The sequence below is a fragment of the Procambarus clarkii genome, chromosome 18, assembly GCF_040958095.1.
Source record: "Procambarus clarkii isolate CNS0578487 chromosome 18, FALCON_Pclarkii_2.0, whole genome shotgun sequence".
Classification (NCBI taxonomy): domain Eukaryota; kingdom Metazoa; phylum Arthropoda; class Malacostraca; order Decapoda; family Cambaridae; genus Procambarus; species Procambarus clarkii.
The window spans coordinates 21,478,283-21,505,838 of record NC_091167.1 but is presented as its reverse complement, the minus strand read 5'-3'; the positions used below and the strand labels follow the sequence as shown (position 1 = coordinate 21,505,838).

At 46.2% G+C, this 27,556-nt stretch overlaps 2 protein-coding genes across 2 annotated transcripts in view; one reads left to right on the top strand and one right to left on the bottom strand.

Moving 5' to 3' along the window:
* LOC123754494 (potassium channel subfamily K member 2) overlaps positions 1 to 27,556 on the top strand; it is a 116,512-nt gene that overhangs the window by 38,908 nt on the left and 50,048 nt on the right. The gene's annotated exons all lie outside the window — the stretch shown is intronic.
* On the bottom strand, positions 5,085 to 27,556 carry LOC138365998 (uncharacterized). Its single transcript, XM_069326716.1, has 4 exons — positions 27,401 to 27,556; positions 26,641 to 26,857; positions 7,863 to 8,006; positions 5,085 to 6,550 (listed from the first exon to the last, which is right to left on the bottom strand). The coding sequence occupies exons 1-4, from the start codon at positions 27,554 to 27,556 to the stop codon at positions 5,085 to 5,087; spliced, it is 1,983 nt and encodes a 660-aa protein (XP_069182817.1).

Below are 27,556 nucleotides of genomic sequence, written 5' to 3'. Positions count from 1 at the left end.
TACAATACAACACAATACAATACAATACAATACAATACAATACAACACAACACAATACAATACAACACAACACAATACAATACAACACAATACAACACAATACAACACAATACAACACAATACAACACAATACAACACAACACAATACAACACAATACAACACAATACAACACAACACAACACAACACAATACAACACAATACAACACAATACAACACAACACAATACAATACAACACAATACAACACAATACAACACAACACAATACAATACAATACAATACAATACAACACAATACAATACAACACAATACAATACAACACAATACAATACAATACAATACAATACAACACAATACAATACAACACAATACAATACAATACAGTACAATACAATACAATACAACACAATACAATACAATACAACACAATACAATACAATACAATACAACACAATACAATACAATACAATACAATACAATACAACACAATACAATACAATACAATACAATACAATACAATACAGTACAATACAATACAATACAGCACAACACAACACAATACAATACAATACAATACAACACAATACAACACAACACAATACAATACAATACAATACAATACAACACAATACAATACAACACAATACAATACAATACAATACAATACAATACAATACAACACAATACAACACAATACAATACAACACAATACAATACAATACAACACAACACAATACAATACAATACAATACAACACAATACAATACAACACAATACAACACAATACAACACAATACAACACAATACAATACAATACAATACAATACAATACAATACAATACAACACAACACAATACAATACAATACAATACAACACAATACAATACAACACAATACAATACAACACAATACAATACAATACAATACAATACAATACAACACAATACAATACAATACAACACAATACAATACAATACAACACAATACAATACAATACAATACAATACAATACAACACAATACAACACAATACAATACAATACAACACAATACAATACAGTACAACACAATACAATACAACACAATACAATACAATACAACACAATACAATACAATACAATACAACACAATACAATACAATACAATACAATACAATACAGTACAATACAATACAATACAGTACAATACAATACAATACAACACAATACAACACAATACAACACAATACAATACAATACAACACAATACAATACAACACAATACAATACAACACAATACAATACAATACAACACAATACAATACAATACAATACAACACAATACAATACAATACAATACAATACAGTACAATACAATACAATACAATACAATACAACACAATACAACACAATACAATACAATACAATACAACACAATACAACACAATACAATACAATACAATACAATACAATACAATACAATACAACACAATACAACACAATACAATACAATACAATACAATACAACACAATACAATACAATACAACACAATACAATACAATACAATACAATACAGTACAATACAATACAATACAACACAATACAACACAATACAATACAATACAATACAATACAATACAATACAACACAATACAATACAATACAACACAATACAATACAATACAACACAATACAATACAATACAATACAATACAACACAATTACAATACAACACAATACAACACAATACAACACAATACAACACAATACAATACAATACAATACAACACAATTACAATACAACACAATACAACACAATTACAATACAACACAATACAACACAATTACAATACAACACAATACAACACAATACAATACAACACAATACAATACAATACAATACAATACAATACAATACAGTACAACACAATACAACACAATACAATACAATACAATACAATACAATACAACACAATACAATACAATACAACACAATACAATACAACACAATACAATACAATACAATACAATACAATACAATACAACACAATACAATACAATACAACACAATACAATACAATACAACACAATACAATACAATACAATACAGTACAATACAATACAATACAACACAATACAACACAATACAATACAATACAATACAACACAATACAACACAATACAATACAATACAATACAATACAATACAATACAACACAATACAATACAACACAATACAATACAACACAATACAACACAATACAATACAATACAATACAATACAATACAATACAACACAATACAATACAATACAACACAATACAACACAATACAATACAATACAATACAACACAATTACAATACAACACAATACAACACAATTACAATACAACACAATACAACACAATTACAATACAACACAATACAACACAATACAACACAATACAACACAATACAATACAATACAATACAACACAATTACAATACAACACAATACAACACAATTACAATACAACACAATACAACACAATTACAATACAACACAATTACAATACAACACAATACAATACAACACAATACAACACAATTACAATACAACACAATACAACACAATACAACACAATACAACACAATACAACACAATACAATACAACACAATACAATACAACACAATACAACACAATACAATACAACACAATACAATACAACACAATACAATACAACACAATACAACACAATACAATACAATACAACACAATTACAATACAACACAATACAACACAATTACAATACAACACAATTACAATACAACACAATACAACACAATTACAATACAACACAATACAATACAACACAATACAATACAACACAATACAACACAATACAACACAATACAATACAACACAATACAATACAACACAATACAACACAATACAATACAATACAACACAATTACAATACAACACAATACAACACAATTACAATACAACACAATACAACACAATACAATACAATACAACACAATTACAATACAACACAATACAACACAATACAATACAATACAACACAACACAATACAACACAATACAACACAATACAACACAATACAACACAATTACAATACAACACAATACAATACAACACAATACAATACAATACAATACAATACAACACAATACAACACAATACAACACAATACAACACAATACAATACAACACAATACAATACAACACAATACAACACAATACAATACAATACAACACAATTACAATACAACACAATACAACACAATACAATACAATACAACACAACACAATACAACACAATACAACACAATACAACACAATACAACACAATTACAATACAACACAATACAATACAACACAATACAATACAATACAATACAATACAACACAATACAACACAATACAACACAATACAACACAATACAATACAACACAATACAATACAACACAATACAACACAATACAATACAATACAACACAATTACAATACAACACAATACAACACAATTACAATACAACACAATACAACACAATACAATACAATACAACACAATACAACACAATACAACACAATACAACACAATACAACACAATTACAATACAACACAATACAATACAACACAATACAATACAATACAATACAATACAACACAATACAATACAACACAATACAACACAATTACAATACAACACAATACAACACAATACAACACAATACAATACAATACAACACAATTACAATACAACACAATACAACACAATTACAATACAACACAATACAACACAATACAACACAATACAATACAATACAATACAACACAATTACAATACAACACAATACAACACAATACAACACAATACAATACAACACAATTACAATACAACACAATACAACACAATACAATACAATACAACACAATACAATACAATACAACACAACACAATACAATACAACACAATACAATACCATACAATACAGTACAATACAATACAACACAATACAATACAATACAATACAATACAATACAATACAATACAACACAACACAATACAATACAACACAATACAATACAACACAATACAATACAACACAATACAATACAATACAACACAATTACAATACAACACAATACAACACAATGCAATACAATACAACACAATACAATACAATACAATACAACACAATACAATACAATACAACACAACACAATACAATACAATACAATACAATACAATACAACACAATACAATACAATACAACACAATACAATACAATACAACACAACACAATACAATACAATACAATACAATACAATACAATACAACACAATACAATACAATACAATACAACACAACACAATACAATACAATACAATACAATACAATACAATACAATACAATACAACACAATACAATACAATACAATACAACACAATACAATACAATACAATACAATACAACACAATACAATACAATACAATACAATACAACACAATACAATACAATACAATACAACACAATACAATACAATACAATACAATACAATACAATACAATACAACACAACACAATACAATACAACACAATACAATACAATACAACACAATACAATACAATACAACACAATACAATACAATACAATACAATACAATACAACACAATACAATACAATACAATACAATACAACACAATACAATACAATACAATACAACACAACACAATACAATACAATACAATACAATACAATACAACACAATACAATACAATACAACACAACACAATACAATACAATACAATACAACACAATACAATACAATACAATACAACACAATACAATACAATACAACACAACACAATACAATACAATACAATACAATACAACACAATACAATACAATACAACACAATACAATACAATACAACACAACACAATACAATACAATACAATACAACACAATACAATACAATACAGTACAGTACAGTGTTTATTCAAAAGAGTGTGTACAAAGTAGTAGGGACAGCGGTTAACCAATCTATGAGGCCACAATTAAACTAAGCATTTCGTGCCCAATCGTGTAAGTCATGATGAGTGTATTGTTAAGGAGGCGTGAGTGAGGTGGTTCACACGGTTGGGTGGAGGGCAGTGGGGCACTGCTGGGCACTGTTGGGCACTGTGGGGCACTGTTGGGCACTGTGGGGCACTGTTGGGCACTGTTGGGCACTGTTGGGCACTGTGGGGCACTGTGGGGCACTGTTGGGCACTGCTGGGCACTATGGGGCACTGTTGGGCACTGTTGGGCACTGTGGGGCACTGTTGGGCACTGCTGGGCACTGTGGGGCACTGTGGGGCACTGTTGGGCACTGTTGGGCACTGTGGGGGCACTGTTGGGCACTGTTGGGCACTGCTGGGCACTGTGGGGCACTGTTGGGCACTGTTGGGCACTGTGGGGCACTGTTGGGCACTGTTGGGCACTGTTGGGCACTGTGGGGCACTGTTGGGCACTGTGGGGCACTGTTGGGCACTGTGGGGCACTGTTGGGCACTGTGGGGCACTGTTGGGCACTGTTGGGCACTGTTGGGCACTGTGGGGGCACTGTTGGGCACTGTTGGGCACTGTGGGGCACTGTTGGGCACTGTTGGGCACTGTGGGGCACTGTTGGGCACTGTGGGGCACTGTGGGGCACTGTTGGGCACTGTTGGGCACTGTGGGGGCACTGTTGGGCACTGTTGGGCACTGTTGGGCACTGCTGGGCACTGTGGGGCACTGTTGGGCACTGCTGGGCACTGTGGGGCACTGCTGGGCACTGTGGGGCACTGTTGGGCACTGTTGGGCACTGTGGGGGCACTGTTGGGCACTGCTGGGCACTGTTGGGCACTGTTGGGCACTGCTGGGCACTGTGGGGCACTGCTGGGCACTGTGGGGCACTGTTGGGCACTGTTGGGCACTGTTGGGCACTGTGGGGCACTGTTGGGCACTGTGGGGCACTGTTGGGCACTGTTGGGCACTGTTGGGCACTGTGGGGCACTGTTGAGCACTGTGGGGGCACTGTTGGGCACTGTTGAGCACTGTTGGGCACTGTTGAGCACTGTTGGGCACTGTTGGGCACTGTTGGGCACTGCTGGGCACTGTTGGGCACTGTTGGGCACTGCTGGGCACTGTGGGGCACTGTTGGGCACTGTGGGGCACTGTTGGGCACTGTTGGGCACTGCTGGGCACTGTGGGGCACTGTTGGGCACTGTTGGGCACTGTTGGGCACTGTTGGGCACTGTTGAGCACTGTTGGGCACTGCTGGGCACTGTGGGGCACTGCTGGGCACTGTGGGGCACTGTTGGGCACTGCTGGGCACTGTGGGGCACTGTTGGGCACTGTTGGGCACTGCTGGGCACTGTGGGGCACTGTTGGGCACTGTTGGGCACTGCTGGGCACTGTTGGGCACTGTTGGGCACTGTGGGGCACTGTTGGGCACTGTGGGGCACTGTTGGGCACTGTTGGGCACTGTGGGGCACTGTTGGGCACTGTGGGGCACTGTTGGGCACTGTTGGGCACTGTGGGGCACTGTTGGGCACTGTTGGGCACTGTGTTAAGGTGGGTGTGGCCGCGGGCATATCACACCAGACACACCACTGCCCACCAATATGTGTTATATATGTATATGTGTATATATGTGTATATTAGTATACTTTGGTAGCAGTCGTTCTTGTAAACATGTGTTGTTGAATATGACCGAAAGAGTAAGATTAGTGATTCTAACACGAATCTTCTCAATATTTATAATGTTTTTCTTCACTCTCGAGGGTAGTCGAAAAATTAACTCTCCAAAGTTCATTTTCACACTTTTATTTTTGGTCTGATTCCTAGGAATGCGTTTCGCAAGGTCACTCCTTACGTTCTCAAAGCCTAATTTACCATGCTTTTTCACAGGCTTATATTCTCTTTGAGTGATGTGGTACAGAACAAGTGGATGAATTGCATGGCATAGTGAGCCGGTCGGCCGAGCGGACAGCACGCTTGCCTTGTGATCCTGTGGTCCTGGGTTCGATCCCAGGCGCCGGCGAGAAACAAAAGGCAGAGTTTCTTTCACCCTATGCCCCTGTTACCTAGCAGTAAAATAGGTACCTGGGTGTTAGCCAGCTGTCACGGGCTGCTTCCTGGGGGTGGAGGCCTGGTCGAAGACCGGGCCGCGGGGACACTAAAAGCCCTGAAGTCATCTCAAGATAATCTCAAGATAGTAGATATTGATATTGTATTACATGCATCAACTTAAGCAGCTTATGTTCCTAAGGCGGGGTTATTGGGTCTTGTCTCTGTGTTGGCTCGGGGTCTTCAAGCGGGTAGAATGTAATTATGTGTTAACTGGCTGATGATTGCTGGTCTGGACTTTTTGATGTGTAGTGCCTCGCTGATGTCGAGTCTTCTGATGTCATTATACCTGTCAATTATTTCAGTGTTGCGTGTTAAGATTTCTCTGGTGATGGTCTGGTTGTGTGAGGAGGTTATATGCTCCTTGGGACGCCTGACAGCTGAGTGGACAGCGCTTCGGATTCGAAGTCCTAAGGTTCCAGGTTCGATCCTCTGTGGAGGTGGAGACAAATGGGCAAAATGTTTCTTTTCACCCTGATGCCCCTGTTACCTAGTAGTAAGTAGGTACCTGGGAGTTAGACAGCTGTTACGGGCTGCTTCTTGAGGGAGGGGGGTGTAACAAAAAGGAGGCCTGGTCGAGGACCGGGCCTCGGGGACGCTAAGCCCCGAAATCATCTCAAGATCCTTGATGGAGCCCTGTTGCTTGTGCATTGTTAATCGCCTTGAGAGAGAGAGACGTTGTTGTCTTGCCTATATACTGAGATCTTTGAGGCTTACAGTCCCCAAGTGGGCGTGTGAAGCCATTGACGACGTTGGTCTCTTTTAAGGCGTTCTGTTTGGTGTCTGGAGAGTTCTTTATAAGCAGGTTGGAGGTCTTCTTGTATTTGTAGTAAATTGTTAATTGTATCTTCTGATTGGTGTCTGTAGGGATAACATTCCTATTAATAATATCTTTCAAACCCCTTTCCTCCGTTTTATGAGCCGTCGAAAAGAAGTTCCTGTAAAACAGTCTAATAGGGGGTACAGGTGTTGTATTAGTTGTCTCTTCAGAGGTTGCATGGCGTGTCACCTTTCTTTTTATGATGTCTTCAACATAACCGCTAGAGAAGCCGTTGTTGACTAGAACCTGCCTTACCCTACAGAGTTCTTCATCGACTTGCTTCCATCCTGAGCTGTGGCTTAGAGCACGGTCGACGTAAGCATTAACAACACTCCTCTTGTACCTGTCTGGGCAGTCACTGTTGGCATTTAGGCACATTCCTAAGTTTGTTTCCTTAGTGTAGACTGCAGTGTGGAAACCTCCGCTCCTTTCCATGACTGTTACATCTAGAAAGGGCAGCTTCCCATCCTTCTCCATCTCGTAAGTGAAACGCAACACCGAACTCTGCTCAAAGACCTCCTTCAACTGCTGCAAACACCCGCCATCAGGTACCTGCATAAATATGTCGTTCAAATATGTTTACGGGATCACTATAGCCCGTGCTACATGGACATTTGTTTCTGAGTAACTAAATCTAAAGCAACAACAAATTACTCTTTGAGAATGTAAGGAGTAACCTTGCGAAATGCCTCCCTAGGCATCATACCAAAGATCAAAGTGTGAAAATGAACTTTAAAGATTTAATTTTTCAACTTCCCCCGACAGTTGTTACCTAGCAGTAAATAGGTACTCGGGAGTTAGTCAGCTGTCACGGGCTGCTTCCTGGGGGTGGAGGCCTGGTCGAGGACCGGGCCGCGGGGACACTAAAAAGCCCCGAAATCATCTCAAGATAACCTCAAGATGACAGTGAAGAAAAACATAATACCAAAATATACTAATATATATATATATATATATATATATATATATATATATATATATATATATATATATATATATATATATATATATATATATATATATATATATATATATATATATATATATATATATATATATATATATATATATATATATATATATATATATATATATATATATATATATACACACACACACACAGAATATTAAGAGTATAGAATTATTTACAGAAAGCTGAAGATGTGTTTTTGTATAAACTTGTTCTATATTTATCTGTGATTGAGTTACGTGAATTGTGTTGAGGCTGACACCTTGGCGCGTATATGTATTCATGGATACATAACATGTATACATAACCGGATAACATGTATATGTAGCCGCATAAGATGTATAGATAACAGCATAGCAAGGTGCGCAATATCTGCACTTTGTCATGGAGGAATTCTGCCCGACGTGTCCTGTCTGTCTGTCTGGCTTGTGGGGTGAGGGTACTGTACCCTGCCACCACTTGTGGGGTGAGGGTACTGTACCCTGCCCCCACTTGTGGGGTGAGGGTACTGTACCCTGCCCCCACTTGTGGGGTGAGGGTACTGTACCCTGCCCCCACTTGTGGGGTGAGGGTACTGTACCCTGCCACCACTTGTGGGGTGAGGGTACTGTACCCTGCCCCCACTTGTGGGGTGAGGGTACTGTACCCTGCCCCCACTTGTGGGGTGTGGGTACTGTACCCTGCCCCCACTTGTGGGGTGAGGGTACTGTACCCTGCCCCCACTTTTGGGGTGTGGGTACTGTACCCTGCCACCACTTGTGGGGTGAGGGTACTGTACCCTGCCACCACTTGTGGGGTGAGGGTACTGTACCCTGCCCCCACTTGTGGGGTGAGGGTACTGTACCCTGCCCCCACTTGTGGGGTGAGGGTACTGTACACTGCCACCACTTGTGGGGTGAGGGTACTGTACCCTGCCACCACTTGTGGGGTGTGGGTACTGTACCCTGCCCCCACTTGTGGGGTGAGGGTACTGTACCCTGCCCCCACTTGTGGGGTGTGGGTACTGTACCCTGCCACCACTAGTGGGGTGTGGGTACTGTACCCTGCCACCACTTGTGGGGTGTGGGTACTGTACCCTGCCCCCACTTGTGGGGTGAGGGTACTGTACCCTGCCCCCACTTGTGGGGTGAGGGTACTGTACCCTGCCACCACTTGTGGGGTGTGGGTACTGTACCCTGCCCCCACTTGTGGGGTGTGGGTACTGTACCCTGCCCCCACTTGTGGGGTGAGGGTACTGTACCCTGCCCCCACTTGTGGGGTGAGGGTACTGTACCCTGCCACCACTAGTGGGGTGTGGGTACTGTACCCTGCCCCCACTTGTGGGGTGTGGGTACTGTACCCTGCCCCCACTTGTGGGGTGAGGGTACTGTACCCTGCCCCCACTTGTGGGGTGAGGGTACTGTACCCTGCCACCACTTGTGGGGTGTGGGTACTGTACCCTGCCCCCACTTGTGGGGTGAGGGTACTGTACCCTGCCCCCACTTGTGGGGTGAGGGTACTGTACCCTGCCCCCACTTGTGGGGTGTGGGTACTGTACCCTGCCACCACTTGTGGGGTGAGGGTACTGTACCCTGCCCCCACTTGTGGGGTGAGGGTACTGTACCCTGCCCCCACTTGTGGGGTGAGGGTACTGTACCCTGCCCCCACTTGTGGGGTGAGGGTACTGTACCCTGCCCCCACTTGTGGGGTGTGGGTACTGTACCCTGCCACCACTTGTGGGGTGTGGGTACTGTACCCTGCCCCCACTTGTGGGGTGAGGGTACTGTACCCTGCCCCCACTTGTGGGGTGTGGGTACTGTACCCTGCCACCACTTGTGGGGTGAGGGTACTGTACCCTGCCCCCACTTGTGGGGTGAGGGTACTGTACCCTGCCACCACTTGTGGGGTGTGGGTACTGTACCCTGCCCCCACTTGTGGGGTGAGGGTACTGTACCCTGCCCCCACTTGTGGGGTGTGGGTACTGTACCCTGCCACCACTTGTGGGGTGAGGGTACTGTACCCTGCCCCCACTTGTGGGGTGAGGGTACTGTACCCTGCCCCCACTTGTGGGGTGAGGGTACTGTACCCTGCCCCCACTTGTGGGGTGAGGGTACTGTACCCTGCCCCCACTTGTGGGGTAAGGGTACTGTACCCTGCCACCACTTATGGTCCCGGGTCCAGGATTCATGAAACATTTACTTAACCACTTATAATCAAGCCCAATGGACAGTTGAGAGGCGGGACCAAAGAGCCGAAGCTCAACCTCCGCAAGCACAACTAGATGAGTACATGAGTTCCAGGAAATGTCCAGAGAAGTGCGTTCCGTAACTCCACTAATGCGTCCTAGTCTGGACGTGGATAGGGCGCAAATCGAGGTGGATTGAGGATAGGCTGATGGATGGACGCGAACATCTGGGGAACGAAAACAGTCCAAAACCTGATCAAACTATGCGCCCCCTCTACGTCATCAATCCTTTATAAACAATGGCAACCTAACCTATTCTCACCCAATCTAATTCCCATTCTAACCCAACCTGACCCCATAATGACCCAATCACCTAAACGAACCCAAACAAGGGACAAAAAATATTGTATTTTGAGTTTTGTATTAGGGTTGTCGACGGTTTGTGACGTCACTATGACGTCACAAGGTTCACTCCGGAACAGGTTTTGGACTCCACTGTGCGGAACTGTAGCGTGTCCACGTGTGGCGGCCGTGTCCTTGATGTCTGAGTCTCGGACTGACAACCTTTCTCCTGCACCTACACCCAGGGTGTAGCCTGCTTCTTGGTGTATATACACCCAGGGTGTAGCCTGCTTCTTGGTGTATATACACCTGGGGTGTAGCCTGCTTCTTGGTGTATATACACCCAGGGTGTAGCCTGCTTCTTGGTGTATATACACCCGGGGTGTAGCCTGCTTCTTGGTGTATATACACCCGGGGTGTAGCCTGCTTCTTGGTGTATATACACCCGGGGTGTAGCCTGCTTCTTGGTGTATATACACCCAGGGTGTAGCCTGCTTCTTGGTGTATATACACCTGGGGTGTAGCCTGCTTCTTGGTGTATATACACCCAGGGTGTAGCCTGCTTCTTGGTGTATATACACCCGGGGTGTAGCCTGCTTCTTGGTGTATATACACCCGGGGTGTAGCCTGCTTCTTGGTGTATATAGACCCGGGGTGTAGCCTGCTTCTTGGTGTATATACACCCGGGGTGTAGCCTGCTTCTTGGTGTATATACACCCAGGGTGTAGCCTGCTTCTTGGTGTATATACACCCGGGGTGTAGCCTGCTTCTTGGTGTATATACACCCGGGGTGTAGCCTGCTTCTTGGTGTATATAGACCCGGGGTGTAGCCTGCTTCTTGGTGTATATACACCCGGGGTGTAGCCTGCTTCTTGGTGTATATACACCCAGGGTGTAGCCTGCTTCTTGGTGTATATACACCCGGGGTGTAGCCTGCTTCTTGGTGTATATACACCCAGGGTGTAGCCCGCTTCTTAGTGTATATACACCCGGGGTGTAGCCTGCTTCTTGGTGTATATACACCCAGGGTGTAGCCTGCTTCTTGGTGTATATACACCCAGGGTGTAGCCTGCTTCTTGGTGTATATACACCCAGGGTGTAGCCCGCTTTTTGGTGTATATACACCCGGGGTGTAGAAAGCTTCTTAGTGTATATACACCCGGGGTGTAGATTGTTTCTTGGTGTATATACACCCGGGGTGTAGCCTGCTTCTTGGTGTATATAGACCCGGGGTGTAGCCCGCTTCTTAGTGTATATACACCCGGGGTGTAGATTGTTTCTTGGTGTATATACACCCGGGGTGTAGCCTGCTTCTTGGTGTATATACACCCAGGGTGTAGCCCGCTTTTTGGTGTATATACACCCGGGGTGTAGAAAGCTTCTGGGTGTATATACACCCGGGGTGTAGCCCGCTTTTTGGTGTATATACACCCGGGGTGTAGAAAGCTTCTTAGTGTATATACACCCGGGGTGTAGATTGTTTCTTGGTGTATATACACCCGGGGTGTAGCCTGCTTCTTGGTGTATATAGACCCGGGGTGTAGCCCGCTTCTTAGTGTATATACACCCGGGGTGTAGATTGTTTCTTGGTGTATATACACCCGGGGTGTAGCCTGCTTCTTGGTGTATATACACCCAGGGTGTAGCCCGCTTTTTGGTGTATATACACCCGGGGTGTAGAAAGCTTCTGGGTGTATATACACCCGGGGTGTAGCCCGCTTTTTGGTGTATATACACCCGGGGTGTAGCCAGCTTCTGGGTGTATATACACTGAGAGGTGTATACCCAGCTTCTGGGTGTATATACACTGAGAGGTGTATATACACTGAGAGGTGTATACCCCAGCTTCTGGGTGTATATACACTGAGAGGTGTATACCCAGCTTCTGGGTGTATATACACTGAGAGGTGTATACCCAGCTTCTGGGTGTATATACACTGAGGGGTGTATACCCAGCTTCTGGGTGTATATACACTGAGGGGTGTATACCCAGCTTCTGGGTGTATATACACTGAGAGGTGTATACCCAGCTTCTGGGTGTATATACACTGAGGGGTGTATACCCAGCTTCTGGGTGTATATACACTGAGAGGTGTATACCCAGCTTCTGGGTGTATATACACTGAGGGGTGTATACCCCAGCTTCTGGGTGTATATACACTGAGGGGTGTATATACACTGAGGGGTGTATACCCAGCTTCTGGGTGTATATACACTGAGAGGTGTATACCCAGCTTCTGGGTGTATATACACTGAGGGGTGTATACCCAGCTTCTGGGTGTATATACACTGAGAGGTGTATATCCCAGCTTCTGGGTGTATATACACTGAGAGGTGTATACCCAGCTTCTGGGTGTATATACACTGAGAGGTGTATACCCAGCTTCTGGGTGTATATACACTGAGAGGTGTATACCCAGCTTCTGGGTGTATATACACTGAGAGGTGTATACCCAGCTTCTGGGTGTATATACACTGAGAGGTGTATACCCAGCTTCTGGGTGTATATACACTGAGGGGTGTATACCCAGCTTCTGGGTGTATATACACTGAGAGGTGTATACCCAGCTTCTGGGTGTATATACACTGAGGTGTATACCCAGCTTCTGGGTGTATATACACTGAGAGGTGTATACCCAGCTTCTGGGTGTATATACACTGAGGTGTATACCCAGCTTCTGGGTGTATATACACTGAGAGGTGTATACCCAGCTTCTGGGTGTATATACACTGAGAGGTGTATACCCAGCTTCTGGGTGTATATACACTGAGAGGTGTATACCCAGCTTCTGGGTGTATATACACTGAGAGGTGTATACCCAGCTTCTGGGTGTATATACACTGAGGGGTGTATACCCAGCTTCTGGGTGTATATACACTGAGGGGTGTATACCCAGCTTCTGGGTGTATATACACTGAGGTGTATACCCAGCTTCTGGGTGTATATACACTGAGGGGTGTATACCCAGCTTCTGGGTGTATATACACTGAGAGGTGTATACCCAGCTTCTGGGTGTATATACACTGAGAGGTGTATACCCAGCTTCTGGGTGTATATACACTGAGAGGTGTATACCCCAGCTTCTGGGTGTATATACACTGAGAGGTATATACCCAGCTTCTGGGTGTATATACACTGAGAGATGTATACCCCAGCTTCTGGGTGTATATACACTGAGAAGTGTATACCCAGCTTCTGGGTGTATATACACTGAGGGGTGTATACCCAGCTTCTGGGTGTATATACACTGAGAGGTGTATATACACTGAGAGGTGTATACCCAGCTTCTGGGTGTATATACACTGAGAGGTGTATACCCAGCTTCTGGGTGTATATACACTGAGAGGTGTATACCCAGCTTCTGGGTGTATATATACTGAGGTGTATACCCAGCTTCTGGGTGTATATACACTGAGAGGTGTATACCCAGCTTCTGGGTGTATATACACTGAGGTGTATACCCAGCTTCTGGGTGTATATACACTGAGGGGTGTATACCCAGCTTCTGGGTGTATATACACTGAGAGGTGTATACCCCTGCTTCTGGGTGTATATACACTGAGAGGTGTATACCTAGCTTCTGGGTGTATATACACTGAGAGGTGTATACCCAGCTTCTGGGTGTATATACACTGAGAAGTGTATACCCCAGCTTCTGGGTGTATATACACTGAGAGGTGTATATCCAGCTTCTGGGTGTATACCCAGCTTCTGGGTGTATACCCAGCTTCTGGGTGTATATACACTGAGAGGTATATACCCAGCTTCTGAGTGTATATACACAGTTTTTACAATTTTGTTTTTATAACAATAACAACTCGGGTTGTTAAGTTGACAAACTCGTAAACTGTTTACTATATGTAAACACAGGCTCCATGATTATGGAAAGATGTACAGGTTTCGTTCAGTGGTTGCACAACAAATGCAAGATATAAAGTTTTACCCCCCCCCCCGTTCCCCTAGTTCCAGTGTTGCCAAGTCATCTGATACTTGTCAATAAAGTTTATATCGCTTGGATTAACTTTGTAGTTAGAGAGATGTTGCAACGTTGCTTCTTAAAGATGTTAACAGTCAACTTAGGTCCCTAGAGATGTTAAGGGTCAACTTAGGTCCCTAGAGATGTTAAGGGTCAACTTAGGTCCCTAGAGATGTTAAGGGTCAACTTAGGTCCCTAAAGATGATAACGGTCAACTTAGGTCCTTAAAGTTACCAACCCCAAGCCATTCATGTTGTGCGTGTACCCTACAGTAATTCCTGTTAAAAACAGAATGAGGTTACCCCCAAGCGTCTGGCCTCAAACTTTAGAGACTGGCATTGTAATTTACAGATTTAGATATAACGCAATAAGTCATTGTGAGCAGGTGGACACTGGAGAGTTAGTGGTGAAGGGAGCAGCGGGGAGCTATTGTTTATGGTGTAGGCACGAGGCTGTGTGTTGGTCAGGTTAGTGCGTGTTGGTGCGGCCATACCTCACCACTCTCTCTCTCTCTCTCTCGTCTCTACCTCCCTCCTCTCTACCTCTACCCGTCTCTACTACCCCTGGCCGGTCGGCCAAGAGGACAGCACACTGGACTTGTGATCCTGTGGTCCTGGGTTCGATCCCAGGCGCCGGCGAGAAACAATGGGCAGAGTTTCTTTAACCCTATGCCCCTGTTACCTAGCAGTAAAATAGGTACCTGGGTGTTAGTCAGCTGTCACGGGCTGCTTCCTCGGGGTGGAGGCCTGGTCGAGGACCGGGCCGCGGGGACACTGAAAAGCCCCGAAATCATCTCAAGATAACCTCAAGATAACCTCAAGATAACCCCTCTACCTGTCTCTCCCACCCAACCCGTTCTCAGACCTAAGGCCATTCCATCCAGCGGTCGACCCCAAAGATGCACTCAACAATTTTAACATGCTGTTTATTCATAATTTTCTCAAATATATTTTAATATTGTTATATATTAGCATATTGTGCATATTTAGGCACTGATTAGGTTAGGTGTTTAGGTTCTGTTGGCGATTATTTGTATTTTGTAGTACGTGGGTGAAGCATTCAACCCGTCCTCACACTAGGCTGGTTAAAGCAGCGGCCGGCCACCCCAGACACATTCATCAATTTTATCATACTGTGTGTTAAAAATTGGTTTGTTCTCATATATAAATTAATATAAATATACATCAAAATTGTATGTATAGTTTGACGAAGGTTAGGTGTTTAGGTTCTGTTGGTAATTAGTTGTATTTGAAGTAATTAGGTGAAGCATTTATAGAATTGTGGTTTGAACAGAGGACGTGAGTGAAGCACTTGTTCCGGAAGTGTTCGGACGTCATCAGTTGTGAGTCGTGTGTAAACCGTTTATCATTCATAAACAGCTGGGGGGGTTGGCCGCTGTATGCAGCCCGTCCTCCAAACAAAGACCCAAAAGTGATTCCATGCACCCGCCAAACCCCAGCTGTTTATGAATGAAAAGCGGTTTACACACGACTCACAACTGATGACGTTCGAACATATCCGGAACAAGTGTTTCACTGACGAATTTTGTTCGAATCACAACGCTATAAATGCTTCACCCACGTACTACAAATACAAATAATCGCCAACAGAACCTAAACACCTAACCTATCCTAACCTAACCTAACCTAACCTAACCTAACCTAACCTATGCCTATATATGCACAATATGCTAATATATTATAATATTAATTTATACTTGAGAAAATTCCCGTTTTGAATGAACAGCATGTTAAAATTTATGAATGCGTCTGTGGGGTTGACCGCTGGATGTAATGGACTTGAGTCGAGGACGGGTTGCTGTATGGAAAGGACTTTGGCCTATGTTTACGAGGACGGGCTGTGTGAACACCCTCGTTGTGCTTCGGAGCTCCGAAACTGTTTCATAAAGGCCAACAGATCATCCATGAGTGAGGAAAGATGTAGAGGTTTCGCCAGTGAGGATGTAAATGTTAGACAGCTCCTGACCTTGGTCAATAAGATAAGGAAGTCAGTGAGCCACAGTCACTACGTAGTGACGACGCCTCATTGGCTCTTGGGAATACCAATCACCATGTTGGAATGCCACGACCAATCAGCGGCGGCGAGTGATTTGCATGCCAGTGTATTAATTGGTGTTTGGGTGTTGAATGATGTACAGCTCTCCCAGCACCACATACACTGGTATACACACACATACACTGGTATACACACACATACACTGGTATACACACACACACACTGGGTGTATAGTGATATACTGCCGGCAGTTTCACAGGGATATTCCTGTGCGGGCCCTAAGTCTCTGGCTGGCCCACTGGGCGGGCCCTAAGCGTCTGGCTGGCCCACTGGGCGGGCCCTAAGCCTCTGGCTGGCCCACTGTGCGGGCCCTAAGCCTCTGGCTGGCCCACTGTGTGGGCCCTAAGCCTCTGGCTGGCCCACTGTGCGGGCCCTAAGCCTCTGGCTGGCCCACTGTGCGGGCCCTAAGCCTCTGGCTGGCCCACTGTGCGGGCCCTAAGCCTCTGGCTGGCCCACTGTGCGGGCCCTAAGCCTCTGGCTGGCCCACTGTGCGGGCCCTAAGCCTCTGGCTGGCCCACTGTGCGGGCCCTAAGTCTCTGGCTGGCCCACTGTGCGGGCCCTAAGCCTCTGGCTGGCCCACTGTGCGGGCCCTAAGCCTCTGGCTGGCCCACTGGGCGGGCCCTTAGCCTCTGGCTGGCCCACTGTGCGAGCCCTAAGCCTCTGGCTGGCCCACTGTGCGAGCCCTAAGCCTCTGGCTGGCCCACTGGGCGGGCCCTAAGTCTCTGGCTGGCCCACTGTGCGGGCCCTAAGCCTCTGGCTGGCCCACTGTGCGGGCCCTAAGCCTCTGGCTGGCCCACTGTGCGGGCCCTAAGCCTCTGGCTGGCCCACTGGGCGGGCCCTAAGTCTCTGGCTGGCCCACTGTGCGGGCCCTAAGCCTCTGGCTGGCCCACTGTGCGGGCCCTAAGCCTCTGGCTGGCCCACTGGGCGGGCCCTAAGCCTCTGGCTGGCCCACTGTGCGGGCCCTAAGCCTCTGGCTGGCCCACTGTGCGGGCCCTAAGCCTCTGGCTGGCCCACTGTGCGGGCCCTAAGCCTCTGGCTGGCCCACTGTGCGGGCCCTAAGCCTCTGGCTGGCCCACTGTGCGGGCCCTAAGCCTCTGGCTGGCCCACTGTGCGGGCCCTAAGCCTCTGGCTGGCCCACTGGGCGGGCCCTTAGCCTCTGGCTGGCCCACTGTGCGAGCCCTAAGCCTCTGGCTGGCCCACTGTGCGAGCCCTAAGCCTCTGGCTGGCCCACTGGGCGGGCCCTAAGTCTCTGGCTGGCCCACTGTGCGGGCCCTAAGCCTCTGGCTGGCCCACTGTGCGGGCCCTAAGCCTCTGGCTGGCCCACTGTGCGGGCCCTAAGCCTCTGGCTGGCCCACTGGGCGGGCCCTAAGTCTCTGGCTGGCCCACTGTGCGGGCCCTAAGCCTCTGGCTGGCCCACTGTGCGGGCCCTAAGCCTCTGGCTGGCCCACTGGGCGGGCCCTAAGCCTCTGGCTGGCCCACTGTGCGGGCCCTAAGCCTCTGGCTGGCCCACTGTGCGGGCCCTAAGCCTCTGGCTGGCCCACTGTGCGGGCCCTAAGCCTCTGGCTGGCCCACTGTGCGGGCCCTAAGCCTCTGGCTGGCCCACTGTGCGAGCCCTAAGCCTCTGGCTGGCCCACTGTGCGAGCCCTAAGCCTCTGGCTGGCCCTCTGTGCGGGCCCTAAGCCTCTGGCTGGCCCACTGTGCGGGCCCTAAGCCTCTGGCTGACCCACTAAGTTCCTGCTTCTCTCTCTTATTTAAGAAACGGGTTATTTAAGAGCCTGGCGGCTGAGTGGACAGCGCTCGGGATTCGTAGTCCTTAGTTTCCGGGTTTGATCCCCGGTGGAGGCGGAAACAAATGGGCAGAGTTTCTTTCACCCTGATGCGCCTGTTTACCTAGCAGTAAATAGGTACCTGGGAGTTAGACAGCTGCTACGGGCTGCTTCCTGGGGATGTGTGACAAAAAGGAGGCCTGGTCGAGGACCGGGCCGCGGGGACGCTAAGCCCCGATATCATCTCAAGATAACCTCAAGACCTCGAGAAGGACTTCACTCAGAACCTGGAGCCAGATTCACGAAGCGGTTACTCAAGCACTTAGGAACCTGGGGCCAGATTCACGAAGCGGTTACGCAAGCACTTACGAATCTGGGGCCAGATTCACGAAGCGGTTACGCAAGCAATTACGAACCTGGGGCCAGATTCACGAAGCGGTTACGCAAGCACTTACGAACCTGGGGCCAGATTCACGAAGCGGTTACGCAAGCACTTACGAACCTGGGGCCAGATTCACGAAGCAGTTACGCCAGCACTTACGAACCTGGGGCCAGATTCACGAAGCAGTTACGCAAGCACTTACGAACCTGGGGCCAGATTCACGAAGCAGTTACGCAAGCACTTACGAACCTGGGGCCAGATTCACGAAGCACTTACGAACCTGGGGCCGGATTCACGAAGCAGTTACGCAAGCACTTACGAACCTGGGGCCAGATTCACGAAGCACTTACGAACCTGGGGCCGGATTCACGAAGCAGTTACGCAAGCACTTACGAACCTGGGGCCAGATTCACGAAGCAGTTACACAAACACTTACGAACGTGTGCATCTTTCCTCAATCTTTGACGGCTTTGGTTACATTTATTAAACAGTTTACAAGCATGAAAACTTGCCAATCAACTGTTGTTATTGTTATAAACAGCCTCCTGGTGCTTCGGAGCTCATTAACTGTTTAATAATTGTAAACAAAGCCGCCAAAGATTGAGAAAAGATGGACAGGTTCGTTAATGCTTGCGTGACTCCTTCGTGAATCTGGCCCCAGGTTCGTAAGTGCTTGCGTAACAGCTTCGTGAATCTGGCCCCAGGTTCGTAAGTGCTTGCGTAACCGCTTCGTGAATCTGGCCCCAGGTTCGTAAGTGCTTGCGTAACCGCTTAGTGAATCTGGCCCCAGGTTCGTAAGTGCTTGCGTAACTGCTTAGTGAATCTGGCCCCAGGTTCGTAAGTGCTTGCGTAACAGCTTCGTGAATCTGGCCCCAGAACACATAGGGTGTAGGAACACCCACAACACCTCAAGACACTCTAAGTGTCGTAAACAACAACAACAGATCAACAAGAATAACATTAAGTTCCTTCTTATACAACTTGTTATATAAAGTTATAGCAAGACCCCTCACCCTCGACACCACCACCACTACTCTCACACCTTCAGTGGCCTTACCTTACCTTAGCTTACCTTAGCTTAGCTTACCTTAGCTTAGCTTACCTTAGCTTAGCTTACCTTAGAGTAGGTTAGGTTAGGTTTGGTTAACTTAGGTTATCATAGCTTAGGTTAGGTTAGGTTAGGTTAGGTTTGGTTAACTTAGGTTATCATAGCTTAAGTTAGGTTAATTTAGGTTAGGTTAGATTAGGTTAGATTAGGTTAGGTTAGTGAGTGTAGACCAGGTGAGGGTAGACCAGGTGAGGGTAGACCAGGTGAGGGTAGACCAGGTGACGGTAGACCAGGTGAGGATAGACCAGGTGAGGGTAGACCAGGTGAGGATAGACCAGGTGAGGGTAGACCAGGTGACGGTAGACCAGGTGAGGATAGACCAGGTGAGGGTAGACCAGGTGAGGGTAGACCAGGTGAGGGTAGACCAGGTGAGGGTAGAGCAGGTGAGGGTAGACCAGGTGACGGTAGACCAGGTGAGGGTAGACCAGGTGAGGGTAGACCAGGTGAGGGTAGAGCAGGTGAGGGTAGAGCAGGTGAGGGTAGACCAGGTGAGGGTAGACCAGGTGAGGGTAGACCAGGTGAGGATAGACCAGGTGAGGGTAGACCAGGTGAGGGTAGACCAGGTGAGGGTAGACCAGTTGAGGGTAGACCAGGTGAGGATAGACCAGGTGACGGTAGACCAGGTGAGGATAGACCAGGTGACGGTAGACCAGGTGAGGGTAGACCAGGTGAGGGTAGACCAGGTGAGGGTAGACCAGGTGAGGGTAGACCAGGTGAGGGTAGACCAGGTGAGGGTAGACCAGGTGAGGATAGACCAGGTGAGGGTAGACCAGGTGAGGGTAGACCAGGTGACGGTAGACCAGGTGAGGGTAGACCAGGTGACGGTAGACCAGGTGAGGATAGACCAGGTGAGGGTAGAGCAGGTGAGGATAGAGCAGGTGAGGGCTGAAACCCACAAGCAAGTAATAATATATGGACCAGGTCTGACTGAGCCTGACACCTCTGGCATGGCTGGCCACAGACCATCTTGGCCTTGTATCAACAGCCTGAATGACTGTGTCATGTTCTGTGACACAGACGAGGCTGTCAAGTCGTACAGCCTTGACTCCTTCTCTTGATAATCAGTTTATCAACACACCTTTGTGTACAAACGTCGTTCTTATATCCACTCTCTTATCTTCCCTCTCACTCTGACCCTCTGTTTCCTATCTGGAAGGTTCTCCTTCAGTCAACGTACCAGTCTTCCAGAGTCAAGTGTTAGCTCCTGGACCCCAGCATTGTCAGCTGTCGGGTGTTTTATTCAGCGATTCCCGCCTCTTTGAGGAGACTTGAATGAGGTTTGTGCTACTAGTTCATAGCATTGACTTAATGGTCTAACTACGCAGTCTCGAAGCCTCGTTCAGTTTCTGTGAATGTCCTCCTTTCGTATCTTGGTCTTGTATGGCCCCTTGCATGTGTGTGGCCCCTTGCATGTGTGTGGCCCCTTGCATGTGTGTGGGCCCCTTGCATGTGTGTGGCCCCTTGCATGTGTGTGGCCCCTTGCATGTGTGTGTGGCCCCTTGCATGTGTGTGGCCCCTTGCATGTGTGTGGCCCCTTGCATGTGTGTGTGGCCCCTTGCATGTGTGTGGCCCCTTGCATGTGTGTGGCCCCTTGCATGTGTGTGGCCCCTTGCGTGTGTGTGGCCCCTTGCGTGTGTGTGGCCCCTTGCATGTGTGTGGCCCCTTGCATGTGTGTGGCCCCTTGCATGTGTGTGGCCCCTTGCATGTGTGTGGCTTCTTGCATGTGTGTGGCCCCTTGCATGTGTGTGGCCCCTTGCATGTGTGTGGCCCCTTGCATGTGTGTGGGCCCTTGCATGTGTGTGGCCCCTTGCATGTGTGTGGGCCCTTGCATGTGTGTGGCCCCTTGCATGTGTGTGGCCCCTTGCATGTGTGTGGGCCCTTGCATGTGTGTGGCCCCTTGCATGTGTGTGGCCCCTTGCATGTGTGTGGCCCCTTGCATGTGTGTGGGCCCTTGCATGTGTGTGGCCCCTTGCATGTGTGTGTGGCCCCTTGCATGTGTGTACTCACCTAATTGTGCTTGCGGGGGTTGAGCTTTGGCTCTTTGGTCCCGCCTCTCAACTGTCAATCAACTGGTGTACAGATTCCTGAGCCTACTGGGCTCTATCATATCTACATTTGAAACTGTGTATGGAATCAGCCTCCACCACATCACTTCCTAGTGCATTCCATTTATTAACTACTCTGACACTGAAAAAAATCTTTCTAACGTCTCTGTGGCTTATCTGGGTACTAAGTTTCCACCTGTGTCCCCTTGTTCGTGTCCCACCCGTGCTGAAGAGTTTGTCTTTGTCCACCCTGTCAATTCCCCTGAGAATTTTGTAGGTGGTTATCATGTCTCCCCTTACTCTTCTGTTTTCCAAGGATGTGAGGTTCAGCTCCTTTAGCCTTTCCTCGTAGCTCATTCCTCTCAGTTCCGGGACGAGCCTGGTGGCATACCGCTGAATCTTCTCTCACTTTGTCTTGTGTTTAACTAGGTATGGACTCCAGGCTGGAGCTGCATACTCCAGGATTGGTCTTACATAAGTGGTATACAGGGTTCTGAAAGATTCCTTACACAAGTTTCTGAAGGCAGTTCTTATGTTGGCCAGTCTAGCATATGCCGCTGATGATATTCTTTTGATGTGGGCCTCTGGGGACAGGTTCGGTGTGATATCAACCCCCAGATCCTTCTCTCTATTTGATTTTTGCAGGATTTCCCCTCCCAGATGATACCTTGTGTTCAGCCTCCTGCTCCTTTCGCCTAATTTCATCACCTTACACTTTCCCGAGTTGAACTTCAGCAGCCATTTTCTAGACCATTCCTCCAGTTTATCCAGGTCATCCTGTAGTCTCTGTCTATCTTCATCCGTCTTGATTCTTCTCATAATTTTTGCATCATCGGCAAATATCGAGAGGAATGAGTCTATACCCTCTGGAAGATCGTTCACATATATTAGAAACAGGATGGATCCAAGTACAGAGCCTTGTGGGACTCCGCTGGTGACATCTCGCCACTCTGATGTCTCCCCCCTCACCGTTACTCTCTGTTTCCTGTTGCTTAGATACTCCCTTATCCACTGGAGCACCTTACCTTTTACTCCTGCCTGTTGCTCCAACTTTTGTAACAGCCTTTTATGGGGAACTGTGTAAAAGGCTTTCTGGCAGTCCAGGAAAATGCATTCTGCCCACCCTTCTCTTTCCTGTCTAATTTTTGTTGCCTGGTCATAGAATTCTATTAAACCTGTGAGGCACGATTTATCATCTCTGAAACCATCTCTGTTGTGTGTGATACTGTGTGTGAAATCCCTGATAGGCTTCAGTGGAAGCCTCGGGACCCTCGTGGGGGGCAGCAGCACTACAGGTTGCAATTCTGTTGACCCTGTCATGGTACAGTTGACCAGAGCGCGTCTGGGAACGCCCAGCACATAGGTTCGAACCCATATCAAGGCTCCTGTGGATTTGTTCATTGATATATCATGCTAATGTGATTTGTCTGTGTAGTTAATATAATATTATGAAGATAGACGCCGTAACATGATGAGTGGAAGGCAGTAGGTATTATGAGGACAGGCAACATAACCACATGAAGAGAAAGCAACATATTACAGGGATGCTAGACAGCATATAACATCATGAGGAGAAGGCAACATGGTATTATGAGGACAACATATTTTCATTAGGGAATAGCAACACACTGTTATGAAGGCAGACATTGAGAGAGAGAGAGAGAGAGAGAGAGAGAGAGACACAGAGAGAGAGAGAGAGAGAGAGAGAGACAGAGAGAGAGAGAGAGAGAGAGACAGAGAGAGAGAGAGAGAGAGAGAGAGAGAGAGAGAGAGAGAGAGAGAGAGAGACAGAGGGAGAGAGAGAGAGAGACAGAGGGAGACAGAGAGAGAGAGAGAGAGACAGAGAGAGAGAGAGAGAGAGACAGAGAGAGAGAGAGAAAGAGACAGAGGGAGAGAGAGTGACAGAGGGAGACAGAGAGAGAGAGAGAGAGACAGAGAGAGAGAGAGAAAGAGACAGAGGGAGAGAGAGTGACAGAGGGAGACAGAGAGAGAGAGAGAGAGACAGAGAGAGAGAGAGAGGGACAGAGAGAGAGAGAGAGAGAGAGAGAGAGAGAGAGAGAGAGAGAGAGAGAGAGAGAGAGAGAGAGAGAGAGAGAGAGAGAGAGAGAGAGAGAGAGAGAGAGAGTTACTGACCTCATTGTAAGGCTCCTGGCGGCGTGAGGGATGGGAAAAATATATGATAATCATTTAATATATATCTTAAATAAATTAGGTTAGTCCCCATGTTTCTACCATGTTGGTGGACCATACCTGGACTCTCGTCCTCTCTCCTGACACCACTCCTCCATCACTGTCATCACAATCACTGTCATCATTACAGTCATCACAATCACTGCCACAACTACCACCATTATCAATACAATCGCCGCCATCATTATCAACAACCACTCTCACCACCACAATCAACACTATCACTACTATTCCTACTATCACCACCATTACCCCATCCATCTATCCATCTTTTTATGCATGTATCTATTTATCTATATTCATCTATTCATCCATCTATCTTTCTACCATCCATCTTCTCATATGTCTCCCTGTATCATGACATTTACAGAAAATGTAATAGTTGACCCTCTCGAATTTATGCGATGGCTCAGTTTTCTATGGAAGAGGAGAGGTTACTTTCAGAACGTATTTAATGTCTTTATGGCCTTAGTTTAAATAGCAAGAAATTTAGGTAAATTATTCCGTGATCAATGAATAATGGTTTATATATATATAAGAAAAAATATGCTTTGAGTTATATTTTTTGATAATAGTTTTGTCTGCGTACTGGCGGGGTGTGGCAAGAATGGTGGTGGGGGTCTAAATGTGACCCCGACACGCTGTGCTCTTTTGAATTGTGGCGACCCCCGACCAGCCTATGTTCATCCCGTACCCCAGACCATTCCCTCTGGCAATTGAGAGGGACTGAAAATTCCCTCTGGGGCTAGTCTCATTCGGCCCTTTAATGGTTCCCAAGCCAATATGCAACTGAAAACTCCACACCCCAGAGGGATTCGAACGCAGACAGCCAGGAGCACTATGCACCTTGGCGTACCTGGTACCGCTAGAGCACACTGACTGTACAAAAATGTTGGTAGTCGCGAAACTATTTATCCATCATCCAACAGCGCTCGGTGGTCAACTTGGGCATAGATATTTCATCAATTCACCTCACTTGGTGGGGCCACATGACTCACCAGTTGCATATTGCATATTTTTCAGTTGCATATTGGCTTGGGAACCATTCAAGCTTGTTCAAATGCGTGGTGAGCATTTGAGCCATTTAAATGCTCACATGGCCCCTACCATACATGGCCATTTGTGTTGCTCACGTGGCCCCTACCAAGTGAGGTGATAAATAGTCTCACGGCTACCAACATTTTTGTACAGTCAGTGTGGTCTAGTGGTTAAGGTACCAGGTACGCCAAGGTGCATAGTGCGCCTGGCTGTCTGGGTTCAAATCCTTCTGGGGTGTGGAGTTTTCAGTTATACATACACGCACGCATATATATATGCGGAAAACCACATGTGAAAAACAGAAAATGCTTAACGAGTTTTCGGCTTAATTCGCCTTCATCAGAGCAACGTAGAATGAAAGATTTGTGTTTCACTCTAGTTTGCTCTGATGAAGATGAATTAAGCCAAAAACGTATTAATCATTCTCTATTTTTCACATGAGGTTTTCCGCATACTTGGATCAGTGTTTTTGTGACCGCTATTTTATATATGATCATCATGTTCGTGAAGAACATGATGATCAAAAAACATGATGATCATGATGATGATGAACATGATGAACATGATGATCAAAAAAAAAAAAAAAAGAACACCACGAGGTGCGCCGCCCAGCTCACCTGCCACGTGGTCCCCGAAGCCTATGGTGGTGAGGGTGATGAAGGCGAAGTAGAAGGCGTCGAGGTAGCTCCAGTCCTCCTCGACCTGCGTGAAGACGGCGGCCGGCACGATGAGGAACACCACCATCCCGGGCACCATGTAGAGCAGCGTGTCCGCCGCCACCTTCACCCACGACTGGTACCGCTTCGCGTACTTCCTCACCTGCAGGTTCACCACCTGCCGGACCACACCTTTATGTTCACCTTTATGTTCACCTGCTGAAGGCCCTTCCCCCCCCCCCCCTCGGCCTGCACACGGGAAATGTTAGATTTGTTCTCCACTCATAATCGGAGATGCCGGGTTCGATTCCCGGGCGGGACAGAAATACACAGATAACGGAAATTATATTCACTTCAACTCCACTTCAGCTTAGACTACTATGATACCCATGACTACTGTGACATCCATGACTACTGTGACATCCATGACTACTGTGATACCCATGACTACTGTGATACCCATGACTACTGTGACATCCATGACTACTGTGATACCCATGACTACTGTGACATCCATGACTACTGTGACATCCATGACTACTGTGATACCCATGACTACTGTGATACCCATGACTACTGTGACATCCATGACTACTGTGATACCCATGACTACTGTGATATCCCTGACTACTGTGATACCCATGACTACTGTGATATCCCTGACTACTATGATACCCATGACTACTGTGATACCCATGACTACTGTGATATCCCTGACTACTGAGATATCCATGACTACTGTGATACCCATGACTACTGTGACAGCCATGACTACTGTGATATCCCTGACTACTGTGATACCCATGACTACTGTGATATCCCTGACTACTGAGATATCCATGACTACTGTGATACCCATGACTACTGTGACAGCCAT